The 16,736-nt window shown below is 40.4% G+C and overlaps 2 protein-coding genes across 2 annotated transcripts; both read right to left on the minus strand.

Moving 5' to 3' along the window:
• Positions 1–6,619: 6,619 nt before the first annotated feature.
• On the minus strand, positions 6,620–7,669 carry LOC127104190 (uncharacterized). Its single transcript, XM_051041390.1, has one exon. It carries the CDS (start codon positions 7,667–7,669, stop codon positions 6,620–6,622), a length of 1,050 nt encoding a protein of 349 aa, XP_050897347.1.
• A 1,371-nt stretch (positions 7,670–9,040) lies between these two features.
• LOC127104191 (uncharacterized) lies at positions 9,041–10,525 on the minus strand. Its single transcript, XM_051041391.1, has one exon. The coding sequence runs from the start codon at positions 10,523–10,525 to the stop codon at positions 9,041–9,043; it is 1,485 nt and encodes a 494-aa protein (XP_050897348.1).
• Positions 10,526–16,736: the final 6,211 nt, after the last annotated feature.

Raw genomic sequence — 16,736 nt, forward strand, 5'->3', positions numbered from 1 at the left:
ACTAGGGATGAATATTGGTGATTTTATGATTTTTTGAAGTTTCTTGAATCATTGAAATAATTATTTAGGTTTAATTTAGATTTTAGTAATTTATTATGACCTAAATGGCAAATTCGTAATAATGCCTGCCTGTGCCAAAACGCGGCCGTTTAACTAAACGGCGTGGCGGCCTCTGATTCGCTGCTTTCAGCGGGAAACAACAATTTGAATGGTAAACGCAGGAAGCAGGATCTAGCGTGCGAAATCTGCAGAAAATTTACAAGAACACAAGCGTTCTTCATGTTCTTGGCTGGAAATCCCAGCAAGATCGAATCTCCATGGAAATCGACGAAACGCACACCGTTGGAAAGGTTTAATCGAGTAGAACTCGAATATCCTAGTGAAACCGTCCAGAACCTCACATATGAAGCAGATCGAGCGAAAGAAGATATTACACACAAATTTCAATCGACGATAACTCAATCAATTCACAACGAAATCACAATCTACGAGTTGCTACGTGATCTACAATGAATGTTCTACAAAATCCCTAACATAATTGAGGCAATCGCGAGTTTTGATTTCCAACCTTAAGAGTGTGCAGCAATGGATTCCGCGCGATTTGAGCTTCAATTCAGCGAAACAGATCGAGTATGTTGATCAAGAAGGCGTACAGTGATGTTCTTTCAGCTCGAGGATGCACGGATCATCAAGAATCACCAACTGCCATTGATGTTCATGGCTTTGCAGCAGCTCGATTCGGCCACGATTTCGCTTCGTTCTTCACCAACAGAAGTTCAACAATACCTGCAGCTTATGAATCAACAGAAAAAACGCACAAGGATTGATGAGATCTTGAGGAAAAATCAGAAAAGTGTGTTATGGAAATTGGAGAAAAATGAGAGAAAATGAGAGTTTTTGCTTGTGGATTTGTGAATTGTGATTAGTGAGTGCAGTTTCTGTTACAATTATGTTTATATATGATGCTCTTAATCCAAGTTTAATCACAATTAGTCAACATTTGGTAATTAGCAAAAATGAGTTTATGTGTGCATTTGGCCTTTTTACCCTTTCTCTAAACCAGTCCATATATCAGTTCAATTTTGATTCAAGCAAATCCAAAATACCATATATGATGTGTAGAAAAAAGTCCCCTCTCCATTGACCATGTACTTTGCAAATTCACCATGTCATGGTAATATCATGCATTTTCAAGTCCATTTCAAAAGCTAGATATCAAACCATGAGGCCTAGCCATGTTATGATGATTCCAACAATTTTCAAATACCATTTATGAAGTGTAGCAAAAATCCCCACTCAAAAATTCCAATTATTTCACAAGTTGGACAATTTTGCCCCTGGTTCATTTAACAGTCCAGTTGAAATTTGACCTTTTGCATTGACCACTTTTGAAGAAATCCAATTATGCACCATGAAAGCACATGTCAAATGGAGTTTGTGCATATAAAGAACTTGCAATTTGGACAATCCATGTGGAAGTTATGGCCTCCTGATTATGGGTCATTTCTGAAATTCACTGAGCCCTAATTTTCCAACCATGCATTGGATTTTCAAGTTCTTGGACTTTTTGGAAAGGTGAGATCAAGATCTTCAACTCTCATGTTGGACAAAATTCCATTTGAAGCTTGTATGATGAAGTTATTTTGAGGAAAAAGTTTCCATTTTGGGCAGCTGAAATTACAGGTCACCTGCTATTTTTGGAAACTTTCTGTCTGACCTCCAAATCTTCAACCTTGGTCTTTGATATGTCAAATGAGACTCATATGGACATGAATGAGGCCTTTCAAACCATTTCCCACCTTCCAATCCATAAAATCGGGCACAGTTGACCACAGTTGACTTTCTAGGGTTTCTGGTTGACTGAACAATGACTGGTGACTTCTGAGCATCCAACCTTTGGCCAAACCACTTCAAAATGATCCTTAGACCATATGAGCTTGATAAATCAACCCTAGGGCCTTGTCCCAATGAAAATGGCACTCACTTGCTTGATTGACTGATTCTCCTGATCATTCTGACCCAATCCATCAATTGAGCTTGCACTTGGGCCAATGGACAATGCAATGTTATGCAGTGGACATGTTATGTTATGACCTAATATGAAATGAATGTACAAAATGGTAGGGTGCAAATTTGAGGTGCTACACTTTTCACACCCCACGCTCATGGCCCATCAGCGCATTACCTATTTCCCAATTTATTCCAAATTCTAATGCACCCCCTTTTTCATGTTCTTTTTTTATTTCCCATTTTTATTTCTGTTTTGATTCTAATTAATTTAAAATATTTTCTTTGTTCATAAAAATATCCAAAAATATTTTCCATATTTCTTGATGCCTTATTTAATTTTATTTAATTTTTATTTTTGCATTTATTTAATATTAATATTTTATTTTAATTATTCATTCTAAGTGGTCCATTTTAACACACATTTGATTCTTGATTTTATATTTATGACTTAAAATTATTTTTAGCTTCTGATTTTTGGGATGAAGGTTGACCACTGCCCCATGGTCAACCTGACTTTTTCTTGGACTTTTATTTCATATTTTCAATTTATTCTTGATTTATTCTTAACCTAGTTTTGTTGGTTGACTTTTAGTTTGACCTCTATTTTATTTCAATTAATTCATGCACTAATTTTCATTATTTTTAAAATATTTTTGGGGGATGATGATGTTCTGACCCCACCTTATTTAGTTTAATTTTTCATAATTTTCTTGATTAATTTGCTATTTATTTGATATTTATTAAGTTGGCTCGAATTTTCAGTTGACTTTTTTATGATCAATGTTTGATTTAGGGATTGCTTATGGCAAATGAAGAGATCTTTTGAGCCTCCCTTGTTCATCTCATAGGCCATGCATTAGAGGCCTTTTATCTTGATTTTATTTGATCCTTACCTCATTTCTTGTTTAAATTATTTCAGTGGACCCTTTTTGTACATCTTTTCATCTGTCTGATTCATTTGTTATTTGTTACACTTGTTTCTTTCATCCATGCTTTCTATTGCTTGATTGTTTAACATGTTCATACTTCCCATGCCTTGTTTAATGCTCCATTATTTCATTCTTTGATTCTTTGATCTGTTTACTTATCTGATTTGATTGATAATTGTTTCCTACTTGTATGATGATTGAGGCATATACTCTTATTGTTTGGTTGCCATGAACCATCCCCATTCATAACAAATGTACCCCTATCTCATAAAGTGTATAATATTTATTCTTTCATTCTTTATTCATCTGTTAATACAAGAATTAAAACGAACATCCGATAATCATTTCAAAACAAGATCAAAAGCTCGATCCAACATTGAGTAATCATTTTCAAAACTTAACAGAACCAGCACGCATTCATCCATCCTCTTGTAAGTCGATTGCCTCAGGCATCGCCATCTACCTGTAAGTCGATTGCTTCTGGCATCGCCATCTACCCTTATCCGTGGCTCCTCTCCTTGCTCCATCCGTCGACTCTTGTTCCGTTTAAGTAGCACCCATTAGGTAGAACCCTTTGTATGATAACATAGGTAGAATTCCCTCATTCTTTGCATGCTAACATTAGGTAGATGTTCCCCTTTGTAAATCCTAACACATAGGTCCACATTGCATGACAACTCTAGGGCAAAGCTTCCCCACTTTTAGACCTTCCGTGCGTGTCCGATCTTGTGGCGTGTCAGTCCGTTCTATTGCAAAGAGGTAACTGCCTAAGACTCGATTCAGCGAGCTGCGACACCTACTGCTAGGACGTTGAACACATTGCCCATTTTCCTTTGACACAGCTGGTGTCCTCTTTTGTAAGTCTATGTTCAGATGGTAATCCTTAACCCCTAGTTAGTCGAACTACGACAACTCTGATTCTCATGTTAAGATGAGATACGTAGGCACGAGATGCGATGTCTTGCCGAGTTTGACTGACAACTAACAATTAATCCTTGCTTGCTTTTGCCTTTGCTGCGATTCTTTTCTCTCGCCCTCGTTGCGATCGAGCCCTTCCCTTTCTCTTGCCCTAGTTACAATTGAGACCCTTGTTCCCGTAGTTAGCTGAACTACGTTTTGCTCTGATTCTCATTCCATATGAGATACGTAGGCATAAGACGCGATGTCTTATCGAGCACACTTCTCTTTTACCCATAGGTAGCTGAGCTACGAAGACTCTGATTCTCATACTCAGATGAGATACGTAGGCAGTGGATGCGACATCTTTGTGAGTCATTTTCTTTTGACTTTCTTTTAGCAGATAGTACCTTAGATATACCTACACCCTTTAGACTAGAACAACAAGAGTGGATCCCGTAGAGTACTACAGATGCGTAGGGGTGCTAATACCTTCCCTTCGCATAATCGACTCCCAAACCCTAGATTTGGTTGCGAGACCTTGTCTTTTCCTCTTTTCAGGTTTTCTTCGATCGTTTCCTTTTCCTCCTTTGGGATAAATAATGAACGGTGGCGACTCTTCTATTTTTACCCGCCGGTTGTTTTTTCGCAGTTGCGACAGTGAAGTAATGGGAAATCGTCTTTGGGACTGGCTCTGTTTAAGTCTCGGTAGTCTACACACATGCGGACTTTCCCATCTTTCTTCGGTACTGGTACAATGTTGGCAACCCATTGTGGGTACTTAGCGACTTCCAGGAAACCAGCGTCAAATTGCTTTCCTCTTCTCTGATCTTGAGAGCCATGTCTGGTCGAGTTCTTCTTAGCTTTTGTTTGATAGTAGAGCATTCTTCTTTAAGGGGAAGCTTGTGGGTCACGATATCAGTATCTAATCCGGACATGTCTTGGTATGACCATGCAAACACGTCGTCATATTCGTGAAGGAGCTCTATCAATTTTGTCTTCATTGCATCTTGAAGCGCGGCGCCTACCCTTACTTCTCTCTTGTCTTCTTTTGTTCTCAGATTGACAACTTCAACGTCCTCCTGGCGTGGTTGAATGACCTTCTCTTCTTGTCTGAGTAATCTGGCCAACTCTTCAGGGAGTTCACAATCTTCCCCCACTTCGTCTTCAGCTTGGTATATTGGACAATCAAAATCATATTGGACCCTAGCAGTGTCGTTATCAATGGTCTCGGTGGTGTTTCTGCATGTTATGATTTATGCAATTTATTTAGAAAGTGCGTGCATAAAAATTGATGCCATTTTTTGCAATAAAAAAAACGAAAGGAAAGGAAAAAATATTTTGGATGCAAATTGCCATTTCATTAATGATATAAAAACTCTTGAAAAAGATAAAGGAGGCCCTACAACACGCCACTGTGCCTTGGGCGAAGCACAGGGTTTTGTCTAAAATAATAAAATTACTTTTGAAAAATTTGGGGGACTTCCACAGCCTTCCAGTTTGTCAGCTCTTCATTAGGTGCGACTTATCGCATCCAGCTAGACACCCCCTCTTCGCGATCTTCATCACTGATCATCGCCACCTGTTTGCCAAAAATGTGGCCAGCGCTGGTGAAAGTTTCCTCTACAAAAGGAATATGCTCTTTGTCATGTTGGTTACCAGCTTTATTTGATGACGGGTCATACCCCAGGCCAAACTTGTCTCGTTTCTCTTTCACTTCCACCACTTTGCCCCAGTCTTGAGCATTTTCACTTTCCATAAAAACCTTAGCTTCTTGCCAAGAGGCCATGGACGGTCCTGATTTCGAGGTCTCCAATGTCTGTTGGATGGCCATCATATTTACCACTTCCAAGGATTGGAATGGTGTCTCAGTTATGTCGCCATCCACCTCGATATACCGGCAAGATGTCAAGTGGCTAACCAAGATATCCTCCTCTCCTCCAATCACAATCATCTTGTCATTTGTAATGAATTTTAGCTTTTGATGTAGAGTGGAGGTGACGGCGCCTGCGGAGTGAATCCAGGGTCTTCCAAGTAGGCAACTATAACCGAGATGTATGTCCATGACCTAGAACGTGATATTGAAAATAGTTGGACCTATCTTGGTCGGTAAGTCAACCTCCCCTATCACTGCCCGCCTTGAGCCATCAAATGCCTTTATGATTAGGGTGCTGTGCTTCATACTTATCCCTTCCATTGGCAGCTTTATCAAAGTGGTCTTCGGCATGACGTTCAGCGAGGAACCTGTGTCTACTAATACCCTTGATAGTATAGTGTCTATGCATTTCAAGGAGATATGTAGGGCCTTGTTATGGTTCTTTCCCTCGATCGGCAGTTCATCATCGTTAAAACCCAAAAAAAAATCCAGTGGTCACACAAGCTATCACATCGTCAAACTGTTCTATCGTTATGTCCTTCGTGATATGTGCAGCGCTTAATACTTTCAATAGCGAGTTCCTGTGTGCTTCTGAGCTGAGCAATAAAGACAACATGAATATTTTTGAAGGTGTTTGATTCAGTTGGTCCACCACTTTATAATCACTCTTCTTGATTATCCTCACAAATTCCTCGGCCTCATCACGAGTGACTGCAGCTTTAGGAGATAGGTGCATGTCTTGCATTTATTGATTAGGGACGGGGATCTGGACAACAGCTTCCTTCCCTTTAGCCTTTGCGGAAGTATCAGCAGTTCTTGGCACGAACACTCGGCCACTACGTGTCATTCCCTCCGGACCCACAATTGAGGTGACGTTTGGTTCGTTGATCATCAAAGGTTGGTCTTCCTACCCTTGCTTAAAAGCTCTGGGCTGATATATCCACGAGACCGCCTTCTCATCTTCATACGCGAACGGTGCTGGAAACTCTATCACCAATGGGCTTATAGGTATTTCCATATTAACCTCATCATAAGGGATGTCCACCATGGTTATCTCTTCATGGCGCTTGCTCTTGACACGACGATTTATCTGTAACTCGCCTTGATCCAACATTTGTTGTATAAAATTCCTCAACTTTTTATTGTTCTCTTCAGCAACTAGCTCCTTCGGGATTATACCACTCTTCAGCAATTGTGCTCCTATCCTAGCGATAGGGGTTTGAATCTCTTCAATCTTACAGATCAATTTACCTTGATCACTCTCCTCAATGGCACTGACGGAAGCATCCTTATGTGTTGGCATGGGATTGGTGTTCATGTTCGGGCGTCTCGGAGTGAAGGAGACAACCTTTGCTTCGATCCAGTCTTGTACCCGATTTTGAAATGCAAAGCAATTCTCCAAGGTATGACTAGGTGCTCCCATGTGAAACTCACAATATGCGTTAGCATCATATCCGGGTGGATATGGAAAAACAACCGGTTTTAGCTCCCTCAATGTCAGGAGGCCCTCCTTTTGCAGATATGGGAATATTTGGCTATAAGGTACTGGTAGAGGATCGAGTTGCCTTCTTGGAGGCCTTGGCTTGAATTGTCTTGGTGGCGCGGTGTTTTGTTGATGATGATTATGTTGATGTTGTGGTTGATACACTTGTTGTTTCTGTATTGGTTGTTGATAAGGTATGGGTACCACGACGACGACTTGGCCATATGAAGCATGTTGCTTCCCCTTATAGCCTCTGGATATAGCGTTCGTTTCACCTTCTATTTTCTTCTGGAAGCCTCCAGAATACTTTTTCGGTGTGCTAGGGACTGCCATAGCTCCTGGAATCTTTCCATCCCTTAACCCTTTTTCTATGCGATCTCCGATTGTGACTAGATGCGCGAAGTCGGACGCTGCACTACTCACCAGTCTATCAAAGAATGGGTCCTTCAGCGTGTCCACAAATATTCCAGTCATTTCTTTTTCAGACAATGGTGGCTCTACCTGAGCAGCCAACTCTCTCCATCGCTGGGCGTATTCTTTAAATGACTCATTTTCTTTCATGGCCATCCCCTGTAACTGCATTCGGTCGGGTTCCATATCTAAGTTATATTTGTACTAACGGAGAAATGCGTCATCCAAATCTTCCCAACTTTGAATCCGCCCCTGCTCTAAACTCATGTACCATCTTAGGGACGCTCCACTTAGATTGTCTTGGAAACAGTGTATAAGCAGTTTGTCATTTTCGGTATGAGCAGCCATTTTCCTGAAGTACATTACTAGGTGACTTCTTGGGCATGTTTGTCCTTTGTATTTCTCGAAATCAGGAGTTTTAAATTTAGCCGGGATGACGAAATTTGATACCAAACGCATGTTCATGGCAGAGGCGCCAAAGATATTATTCCCCTCTATAGCTTTGATCTTCTTTTCCAAGTTGCGAAGCCTATCTGTAGCAGGATCTGGAAGTATCTTAGGCTTTGGTTGATCAGGCACATAGAAAGCATCGTACGTGTCATCTCCAATTTTGGATCCATGATGAGTAGACGCATCAGAAGGCTCTGCACGATCCCCATATCCTTTGCCTCCTACCGGTATATGGACCAGTCTCTTCTTGGTGGGGAAACTCTCGTCTTGGGGGTCCAAACCTGGCGTGCTATCATTCCTTTTTGCCCTAGCTTCTTCATCCACAACCCTCTCTCTTTGGGCAATTGCGAGCATTGTCTCCAACAGTTGATCCATTTTCTCTTGGATCGTATTGATGTATGTCCTCATGGTAACTTGGTTAGCCTCAACTTGCTCTAACGTCATCTTGTAGTTGCTTCGCGTCTCGTATCGGTGTTGATTAGTCAGTGTTGCTGGATAAAGGGTAAAAAGGTTGGGTAAGGTTTTTTTTTGAATTTTTATGAAGCGTGATGCATAATACAGATGCAGATGTTACGCATATTTTATTTTTAGGGAATCATTCGAGTTCCATTAGTTGTTAGTAATTCAAGGAAACAAGAAATACTTAGAATAACAATAATGGAGTAATTTTTAAACTTCATTCATTCAAGTACATAACGTAGGGGTCCAAAAAGGCCCTAGTTCAAAATACATTGTCAAAGGAACAAAATATAAGACATAGGAAAGTTAAACTGCAGGCTTTCTGGCTTGGAGCTCTTCTAGTTCTTCCTTGAATCTCTTCAGCAACCCTCTACAGAGCAAAATGAAACTGATTATGGTTGGAGGAGTGATATCTTCCTTCAACTCTTCAACTGCGTCTCTTAACTTCCATGGTAATTCTTTAGCCGCCCAATTACAGAACCCTACTAGCCCATCGAGCTTAGCACGGAACTTATCCCCATCTCCTTACAAGAAGTTTATGGTCTTCTTAAAGGATTCATAATCTTCAATCACATACTCTCGCTCTTTCAACAATATGGAGTTGTCTTGGTGTAATGTCTCTAGCTGGTTCTTCCAATAGCTGGCAGACTCTTTTGCGTCTCTTACTTCTCGACACTTCTCTTCCCATATCATGGGTGAAACCCTAGAAACTTCGGTGGCTATATTCTTGAGTCGGCATTCTTGATCCGCTTCAGCCTTTGCATGACGAACATAAATGGTGAGTTCTTTTATCTGAGCCCCAAGCGTATCTTTTATCGTCTTGTTTTCCTTCGTGGCTAGATGCCACCAACGCTCATTGTCTTGACATTCTTTCTGAGCTCGTCGTAATTGACCCTTAAGAGTATCTAGACAATGGTCAACTTTTTCTAGTCCCACTTTGATCTTTTTCCTCTTATGCTCCTCTTTGTTGAAATTTTCCACATGTGCTTGAAGTTGTATATCCTTTCTCTCAAGCTCCCACTTCATGGTGTTTTTCTCATTTATGTTTTGTTGGAGTTTTATCTTCAACTCTTCATTCTCTTTTTCTAACTTTGGCATGGTGGTCTTGAGTTCCTCCACTTCTTCAATAGGGACATGGGTGAACTTAGGTTCAGGAAGAGGTACAGGTGTCCAAATGACGAATGGAATTTTGATCATCTCCACCCTTTCCTTCACCCAATTAAAATATGGTTCTTTTGTAATCCCATTTACTCTCCCCAAATCAGCTCTCCCTTTTCGATTGACATTCTTCCAAGCCTCTCTGATTCGTTGGAACAAGCTAGGATTCTCAACCCCAAAGTCAAGCAACAAAAAAGCTTCCAAAGACCTTGCCTCTGGAGGGCCTTCCATTGGGTAGCCAAGTTGTCTTAGTGATAGAACCGGGTTGGAATTCGCACATCCTTGAGTTCCAATAAGTGGTATATTGGGGAAATCTCCACAGCTGAATATGATGTCCATGTTGATGTATTCTTTGGAATACCAAGAAAGATCTTCGGATCGGAGTGATCCCAATCTCTGAGGCCAACTAACATTTGTCTGTTCTACCCAAACACCTGTCTTCGGAAGATGCTCAAGAAACCATTGATATAGTAAAGGATCACAACAAGCAATTATTCCTTTCTTCTTGGTGTACCTATGGCTTATGTAATAGTAAACATCAGCTAATAAGGTGGGTACTGGGTTTCCAGTAAGGAAAACGCAAATAACAACCATGTCTACGAAACCATCCATATTTGGGAACAGAACGATGCCATAGATGGCCAACACAATAGCAGAGTAGCAAGCGTCCCAACTTTCTGCTTTTAGTAGGGTATGAGCTCTTTCCAAGAGAAAACTTAGCGAAAATCCTTTGGTATTCCCTTTGGTCTTCAGGTTAGCCTCTACTTCCTTTTCATCCATGTGAAGCGTGCTAGAAATGATCTCAAGAGGCAAAGATTCATCTATCCCTTCAAATAGTGGCTTGTTATTCATAGGAATCCTAACAAGACGCTTGAATTCTTCCAACGTTGGTGTGTCGCATCACGCGAAAAACCGGCGGGAAAACAAGAACAACAGAGCCGCCACCGTGCGTTATTTATCCCAAAAGAGGGAAAGGAAACGCTCAGAGTAAACCTGGGAAAGACATGGTCTCGCGACCAAAGAGAATGGGTTCGGGAGTTGGTTATGCGAAGGGAAGGTATTAGCACCCCTACGCATCCGTCGTACTCGACGGGATCCACGCACAAAAGGAAGGAAAATGGTTGCTAAAACGCTGCTCACACACACACACACTGGCTGAAAGAGACACAAGAAAACTGACAAGACGGACTCGGCAGGATATCGCATCCTGGGCCTACTTAGTCTATCAGGCATAAACATCAGAGTCGAAGTAGTTCGGACTGGGGAAACGACACATGCTCGCTAGGATACCGCATCCTATGCATACGTATCTTCTCGGACGAGAGAAGAATCAGAGCATTCGTAGCTCGGCTGACACGCACGCAAACAAACACAGGCAAAGGCAAACGTGGAGCCTGAATGCCAATCACTGGACTTACATCAGCATCCGAACCAAAACACACACAAAGAGGCAAACGTGGAGCCTGAATGCCAACCACTGGACTTACATCAGCATCCGAACCAACAAACCCACACTGGAACCCAAATGCCACTCGATGGACTTACATCAGCTTCCAAGCACACAACAAGACAAAACAAAGACACAGGCGCCCTGGAGAGATCAGCTCATCTCCTGCCTACGTACCTCATCTGGTATGAGGATCAGGGCGACGTAGTTCCCCTACGGAGGGAAAAGGACTAGCCTAACCAGATAACAGAGGGAGGCACAACTAGGGAGACTACGACTCGAGCCTAGATGTTATCATGCAAAATCATCCCTAAGTTAAGGTTTCTAGCTAACTTGCACAGGAAGCAAGCCTATCCTAAACATGACTTGCACAGGAAGCAAGCCACACCCGCACTTAACTTGCACAGGAAGCAAGCCAAGCAAAACCTAACTTGCACAGGAAGCAAGTCTAAACTAAACCTAACTTGCACAGGAAGCAAGTCAAACAAACATACAAGCACAGGTAGCACACACTATATACAAACAAGGGCTCACACAAGGGTTAGGTTTTAGTCGAGGGGTCATATCAACCTCAACAAACAAACCTCTGGAACTGGGTAGATGTTGCTCTTAACCTTGACATTGAGAGCCAAGGTGAAGCAGATGAAGGGTGAGTGAAGATGAGACTTCACAGCTCTTATCCCTGGCCTGGGAGAGCTTAAGACAAGAATGTGTGGGTTCAGAAAGTGGGAACCCTTCTACACATTTAAAACTGACTCAACTGTACAATTGTACAAGATCTTGGGTTTGTATCTGCAATGCATCAACACAGTGGTGTGAGCAAAGCAGATGACACACAGAATAGCAGGGGATAGATTGCATATCCCTTGGGTTCTGCCGATTGCCTCTTCACTTAGGAGGTCTTTGACTCTATGCAAGGACAAAATTAAACATCCACAAACACTGCCTCTTAAGGAGGACTTCAGACAGTTGCCTGGCCAAGTAACAGGCCAGGTCTTCCAGACTACATGAAGATTAAGGGATATACCTCAATGCAAATTGCTTATACAAGCAAAGCAAAGCAAAAAGTTCACAAGGAACTAAGCAACTAAAAGCACCTGAAATAGTCAAGCAGATGTTAGTATGCAACTCAAATCAAAGCAAAAGGAAACAGACATTAACAGTTAGTCAGAAGCAAATGAATGTGCAAGGCACAAGGCTTAAGGCTTGAGAGCCAAGCCACCTACAAAACAAACAAGTTAGACAAAGATATTCAAGCAAACTCATATCAAAAGAATTGGCCTCATTGGTCATTTGTTGGTCAACCTGAAAACACAAGCTCAAAAGTGAGTAACAGGACCACTAGGGCAAGCCTAGGGTCAAAAGAGAATGAAAAAGTCAAAACAGCAAAGGGCAAGCATTCCAAATCATGTTTAATCAATCAAGAAACAATCCCAATTGGGTTCATGTTCATATCATGCATCATCATCATTTCATAAGCAAAAGAAGTCAAAGCATGGCAAATGAGAGCTCATAGGAGTCAACAGAAAGACTTGCATCAAAAGTCAACTCAAACATTTCCAAAAATCACCAAATAAATCATGACCAATCCTAACACATATCATGGTAAGCATGTCAAATTTCATCTCATTTGGACAAGTGGAAGGCAGTCAATGAAAATCAGAAAGTCAAAGCAATTTTGAACATGCTCAAAGAAGTCAACCAAACATGCATCAACTTAGAAAAATCATAAATCAGAGATGGTGTATGATAAATGAATGGGACTAAAACCATGGCAAAGATGAGGATGTCTAGTTATCTCATGTTAAAATTCATGTCCATCTAATAAAGTATGAGGATTTCACAAATGAAATGGCAACATGCATCACTAGAAGTCAACATTTTGGTCCAACAGGGGAGAAAATCTCAAACAAATGGAAAATGGCACAAATAATTCCAAGAAAAATCATGTGCAAACTAGACATACAAGAGTAGGCTCATGCAAAATTTTAGATCAATTGGAGGTCAAGAAGCCTGGATACAAAAATCAGCAATTTGCACATCCATGGTGTGACACAAGTTGTCACACCCTACTTCAAAAATTCACAACTCTCAAACCACATAAGATAAATTCATGATCTTTACATCAAAATAAACATGAGTGAATCTAGTTTATGCTCAAAAAGATTCAGGTTCATTGGATAAGTCATGACCATTTCACAATTGAATTGGCAAAAGGTACAAAATATGCATACATGCCACAAACCCTAATGCCATTTAAGATTCACTCATCCAAAAAAACAGCAAAAATCATGATAAAAAACTAGGGATCATGATGAAGATGATGCAAAAATTCCCACTAAATTTGGATTTGAAATGGATGATTTATGAATTTTGCAAGATTGACTAACAAAGTGAAATAAAAATGAAACAAATAAATGAATTAAAATGAATTAATAAAACGAGAATGGCACGGCTGTAATTATGGAACTCATTAAACGAAACGGTGCCGTTTTGGGCCACAGAATGGAATGTTTCTATTGGCTCATGCATCTACAGTAACATGCAATACGTACAAATCCAAAATTCTGGGAAATGGATGAAGGTGTTCTAGGGTTTATGCATACAGGATGAACTTCATCATCCCCAAATCGAGTTTCCCAAAAATTTCTCCAGAAATCAAAATTGAGCACACATAAATGATCATCAAGGCATGGCAAACACGAATCCAACAATAATTTTCATTAAAACACAACCATATTCATGAATCGAACAAGAATGCAAATCATCATCAAACTTCATTTCAGCATAACTCCATAAATACATAGCCATTTCATGTGATTTAAACTTCAGAATGATCAGCACAACAAACTCTACACAAAGCATGGCATGATTTAGAGAAAAGAGAGATTCGAAAATTTACTTGTTCTTGAAGAAATTTGTGAAACAGCAATGATTTGAAGGCTTTGGCTTGAAACAGATGCTTTAACAACTCCCAGGAGGTGAATGGTGAAGTTGCTTTGGCTCAATGAAGCTTGTTCTTGCTCGAATCCCAATCTGCCATGGATGATGTTTTGAAGAACAGTCGGGTAAAAGCTTCTTACAGAGGTGGAAATGAAGTTGCAATGAGTCCAAAATGTTGTTTGGATGATGAAACAACAATGGCCAGGTCGAGTTCTTTGGAGCTTTTGGAAGGATTTTGGAAATGGCAAGAAAAATGAAGTTTGAGAGAGTGAATGAATTCTGAGTTTGTGTGGCTGCTAGGGTTTGTTTCAGAGATAAAATGATGAATATATACTCTGCTCAATGGTACTTAATCAAGGTTCATGAAAATGTGGAATGGAGTTGGTGAAAAGTGTACTTTTGGCCAATTTTCAAGCAAGTTGGGGATGGGTGTGTGTACTGCACGAAAATGGGCCTCCAACAAGTCTCAAATGTCATTTCTGAACATATTCCAATGGCCAAAGTGATTACAAATGGTTATTTTAAAAGGTCAAAATTTCACTTCACTTGAAATTAATTCAAGTAAGTCAAAAAATGCCATTTTGATCTATGATGTTTTGGTGAGTGATGGTTACATTTTTGGAAAGAGGAGGTCAAATGTGACTTGTTGGAAAAAACCCCACCAAATTTGGCCAAATGGTTTGAGAGATATGGCCTTTTGAAGTTCAAGAATTTTTGAAAATGAATTGATCATAACTTGCCAACCATACATGGGAATTGAGTGTTCTTGGACTTTTTGGAAATGGGAGAACAAGATCTTCAACTTTCATGTTGGGAAAAAATTCATTTGAAGCTTGTATCATGATGTAAGTTTGAGGATCAAGACTTTCCATTTTTGGCAGGTTTCAATTACAGGTCCAGTTTCTATTTTTGGAAATTTCTGATCTGGCTTCAAATTCTTCCATGATGGTGTTTGACATGATATATGAGGCCTATTTGGACATGAATAAGCTCTCTCAAACCAAATCCAACCATCAAAACCATAAAATCAGACACAGTTGACCAAGTTTGACTTTTTAGGGTTTCTGACTGACTGTGCATTGAATGATGACTTCTGAACATCCAATCCTTGACCAAAACACTTCAAATGGATCCCCAAGTCATGTGAACATGTTGGACCAACCCTAGGGCCTTGGCTCAATGAGAATTGTACTTGCTTGCTTGATTGACTGACCTCCTGACCAGTTTGACCTAATTCTTCTGATGACTTGCACTTGAGGCAAATAGGACAATGCAATGCTATGCAGTGGACCATGTTATGTTATGACCTAATATGAGAATGTATGTACAATGATAGGTGCAAATTTGAGGTGCTACATGGTGCTAGCTGGAAGTCTTGGAATGTGAAGCATCTTAAAGGTAGGTCATAGAATTGGGCCAAAGTGACTAAAGTTGTATGGCCCACTCATTGGTTGAGGATGCTGAGCAGATTTCCATAATTCTTCCCAAAATTGATTCTATATACCTGGTGCATCTGAGAGACCAAGTCACGTAAGCTCCTTAGATCGGGATCTTTGAACTTGAAAGAGTAAATATTTATTTTGCTTGATTCCGTGCTTCTTGAATTCCTGCAAATTATGACACTCAAATTCCTTGGAAATAAAATAATATGAATGTCATGTTATGAATGATGTTATGCATGCCACAGGTAGGTCAACATACAGGCCGTGAGAGCGGGTATCCTTGGTTACTAAACAAAACCCTTTTGGGAGGATGCTAAAGTTAAAAGGTTCCCAAAGTCATCAATCACTATTTAGGAAGGTTATTGTCATGACAAAAGCTCATCCGCCAATAACATCCCCCAAAAGAGTCTTGTCTGGGTGAGGCCTTCGTATGGTCCCAAAGAGGAAAACTCCTAGTGGGTCCATACTACACAACTCTCGAGTCCAAGGTTATAATAAGGTTCTCAGAGTCATAGATCGAGGTTGGGAATACTACTGTAAGGTAGTAATACGCCCAAGGGATCTCATCTAATTGGGGCTTTCGTATTAACCCAATAAGTCTGAAACTTCGTAGGTTAATACTACATAACCGTCGGATAGAGTGGGTTAAAAGGTCCCTAGAGTCATTGATCCAACTTGAAAATACTATCATCGTGACGAAGACTCGTCGGACCATAATATCTTAAGAGAATCTCCTCTAGGCGGGGTCTTCGTATCGTCCCAACAAGGAAGACTCCTTGTGGGCGTCCACTACGCAACCACCATCTTAAACTTATGGTTTTTCTCAGACTCGGGTAGAGAGCCTATCTCACAAAGCACCACTAACTAGAGAGCCCCAAATAAGACATAGTCAATAAATCACAATACAATAATTATGACAAAATAATAATAATAGAATAAAAATAACAAACAAACAAACAAGATTAACACACAATACATAAACTGAACTAAATTAGGCTTCACTCTCTTTTGCTTGGAGCTAGTCCCCAGCAGAGACGCCATCAGTCGCATCTCGAAAAATACGATTCCTCGCGATGGTCGCGGAAAAAATTGCGTTAGAACAGAGTCGCCACTGGACTTTATTTATCCCAAATGAAGGAATAGGAAAATATCGATAAAACCTTTGAAAAATAGAATAATGGTCGTCACAACCATATTCAGGTTCGCGAGTTGATTACGCAAGGGGAAGGTA

This window comes from Lathyrus oleraceus, chromosome 7, assembly GCF_024323335.1.
Source record: "Lathyrus oleraceus cultivar Zhongwan6 chromosome 7, CAAS_Psat_ZW6_1.0, whole genome shotgun sequence".
Taxonomy (NCBI): Eukaryota; Viridiplantae; Streptophyta; class Magnoliopsida; order Fabales; family Fabaceae; genus Lathyrus; species Lathyrus oleraceus.

Coding starts and splice junctions, on each gene's coding strand:
- LOC127104190 (XM_051041390.1), bottom strand. CDS start 7,669: ATGACTGGAATATTTGTGGACACGCTGAAGGACCCATTCTTTGATAGA.
- LOC127104191 (XM_051041391.1), bottom strand. CDS start 10,525: ATGAATAACAAGCCACTATTTGAAGGGATAGATGAATCTTTGCCTCTT.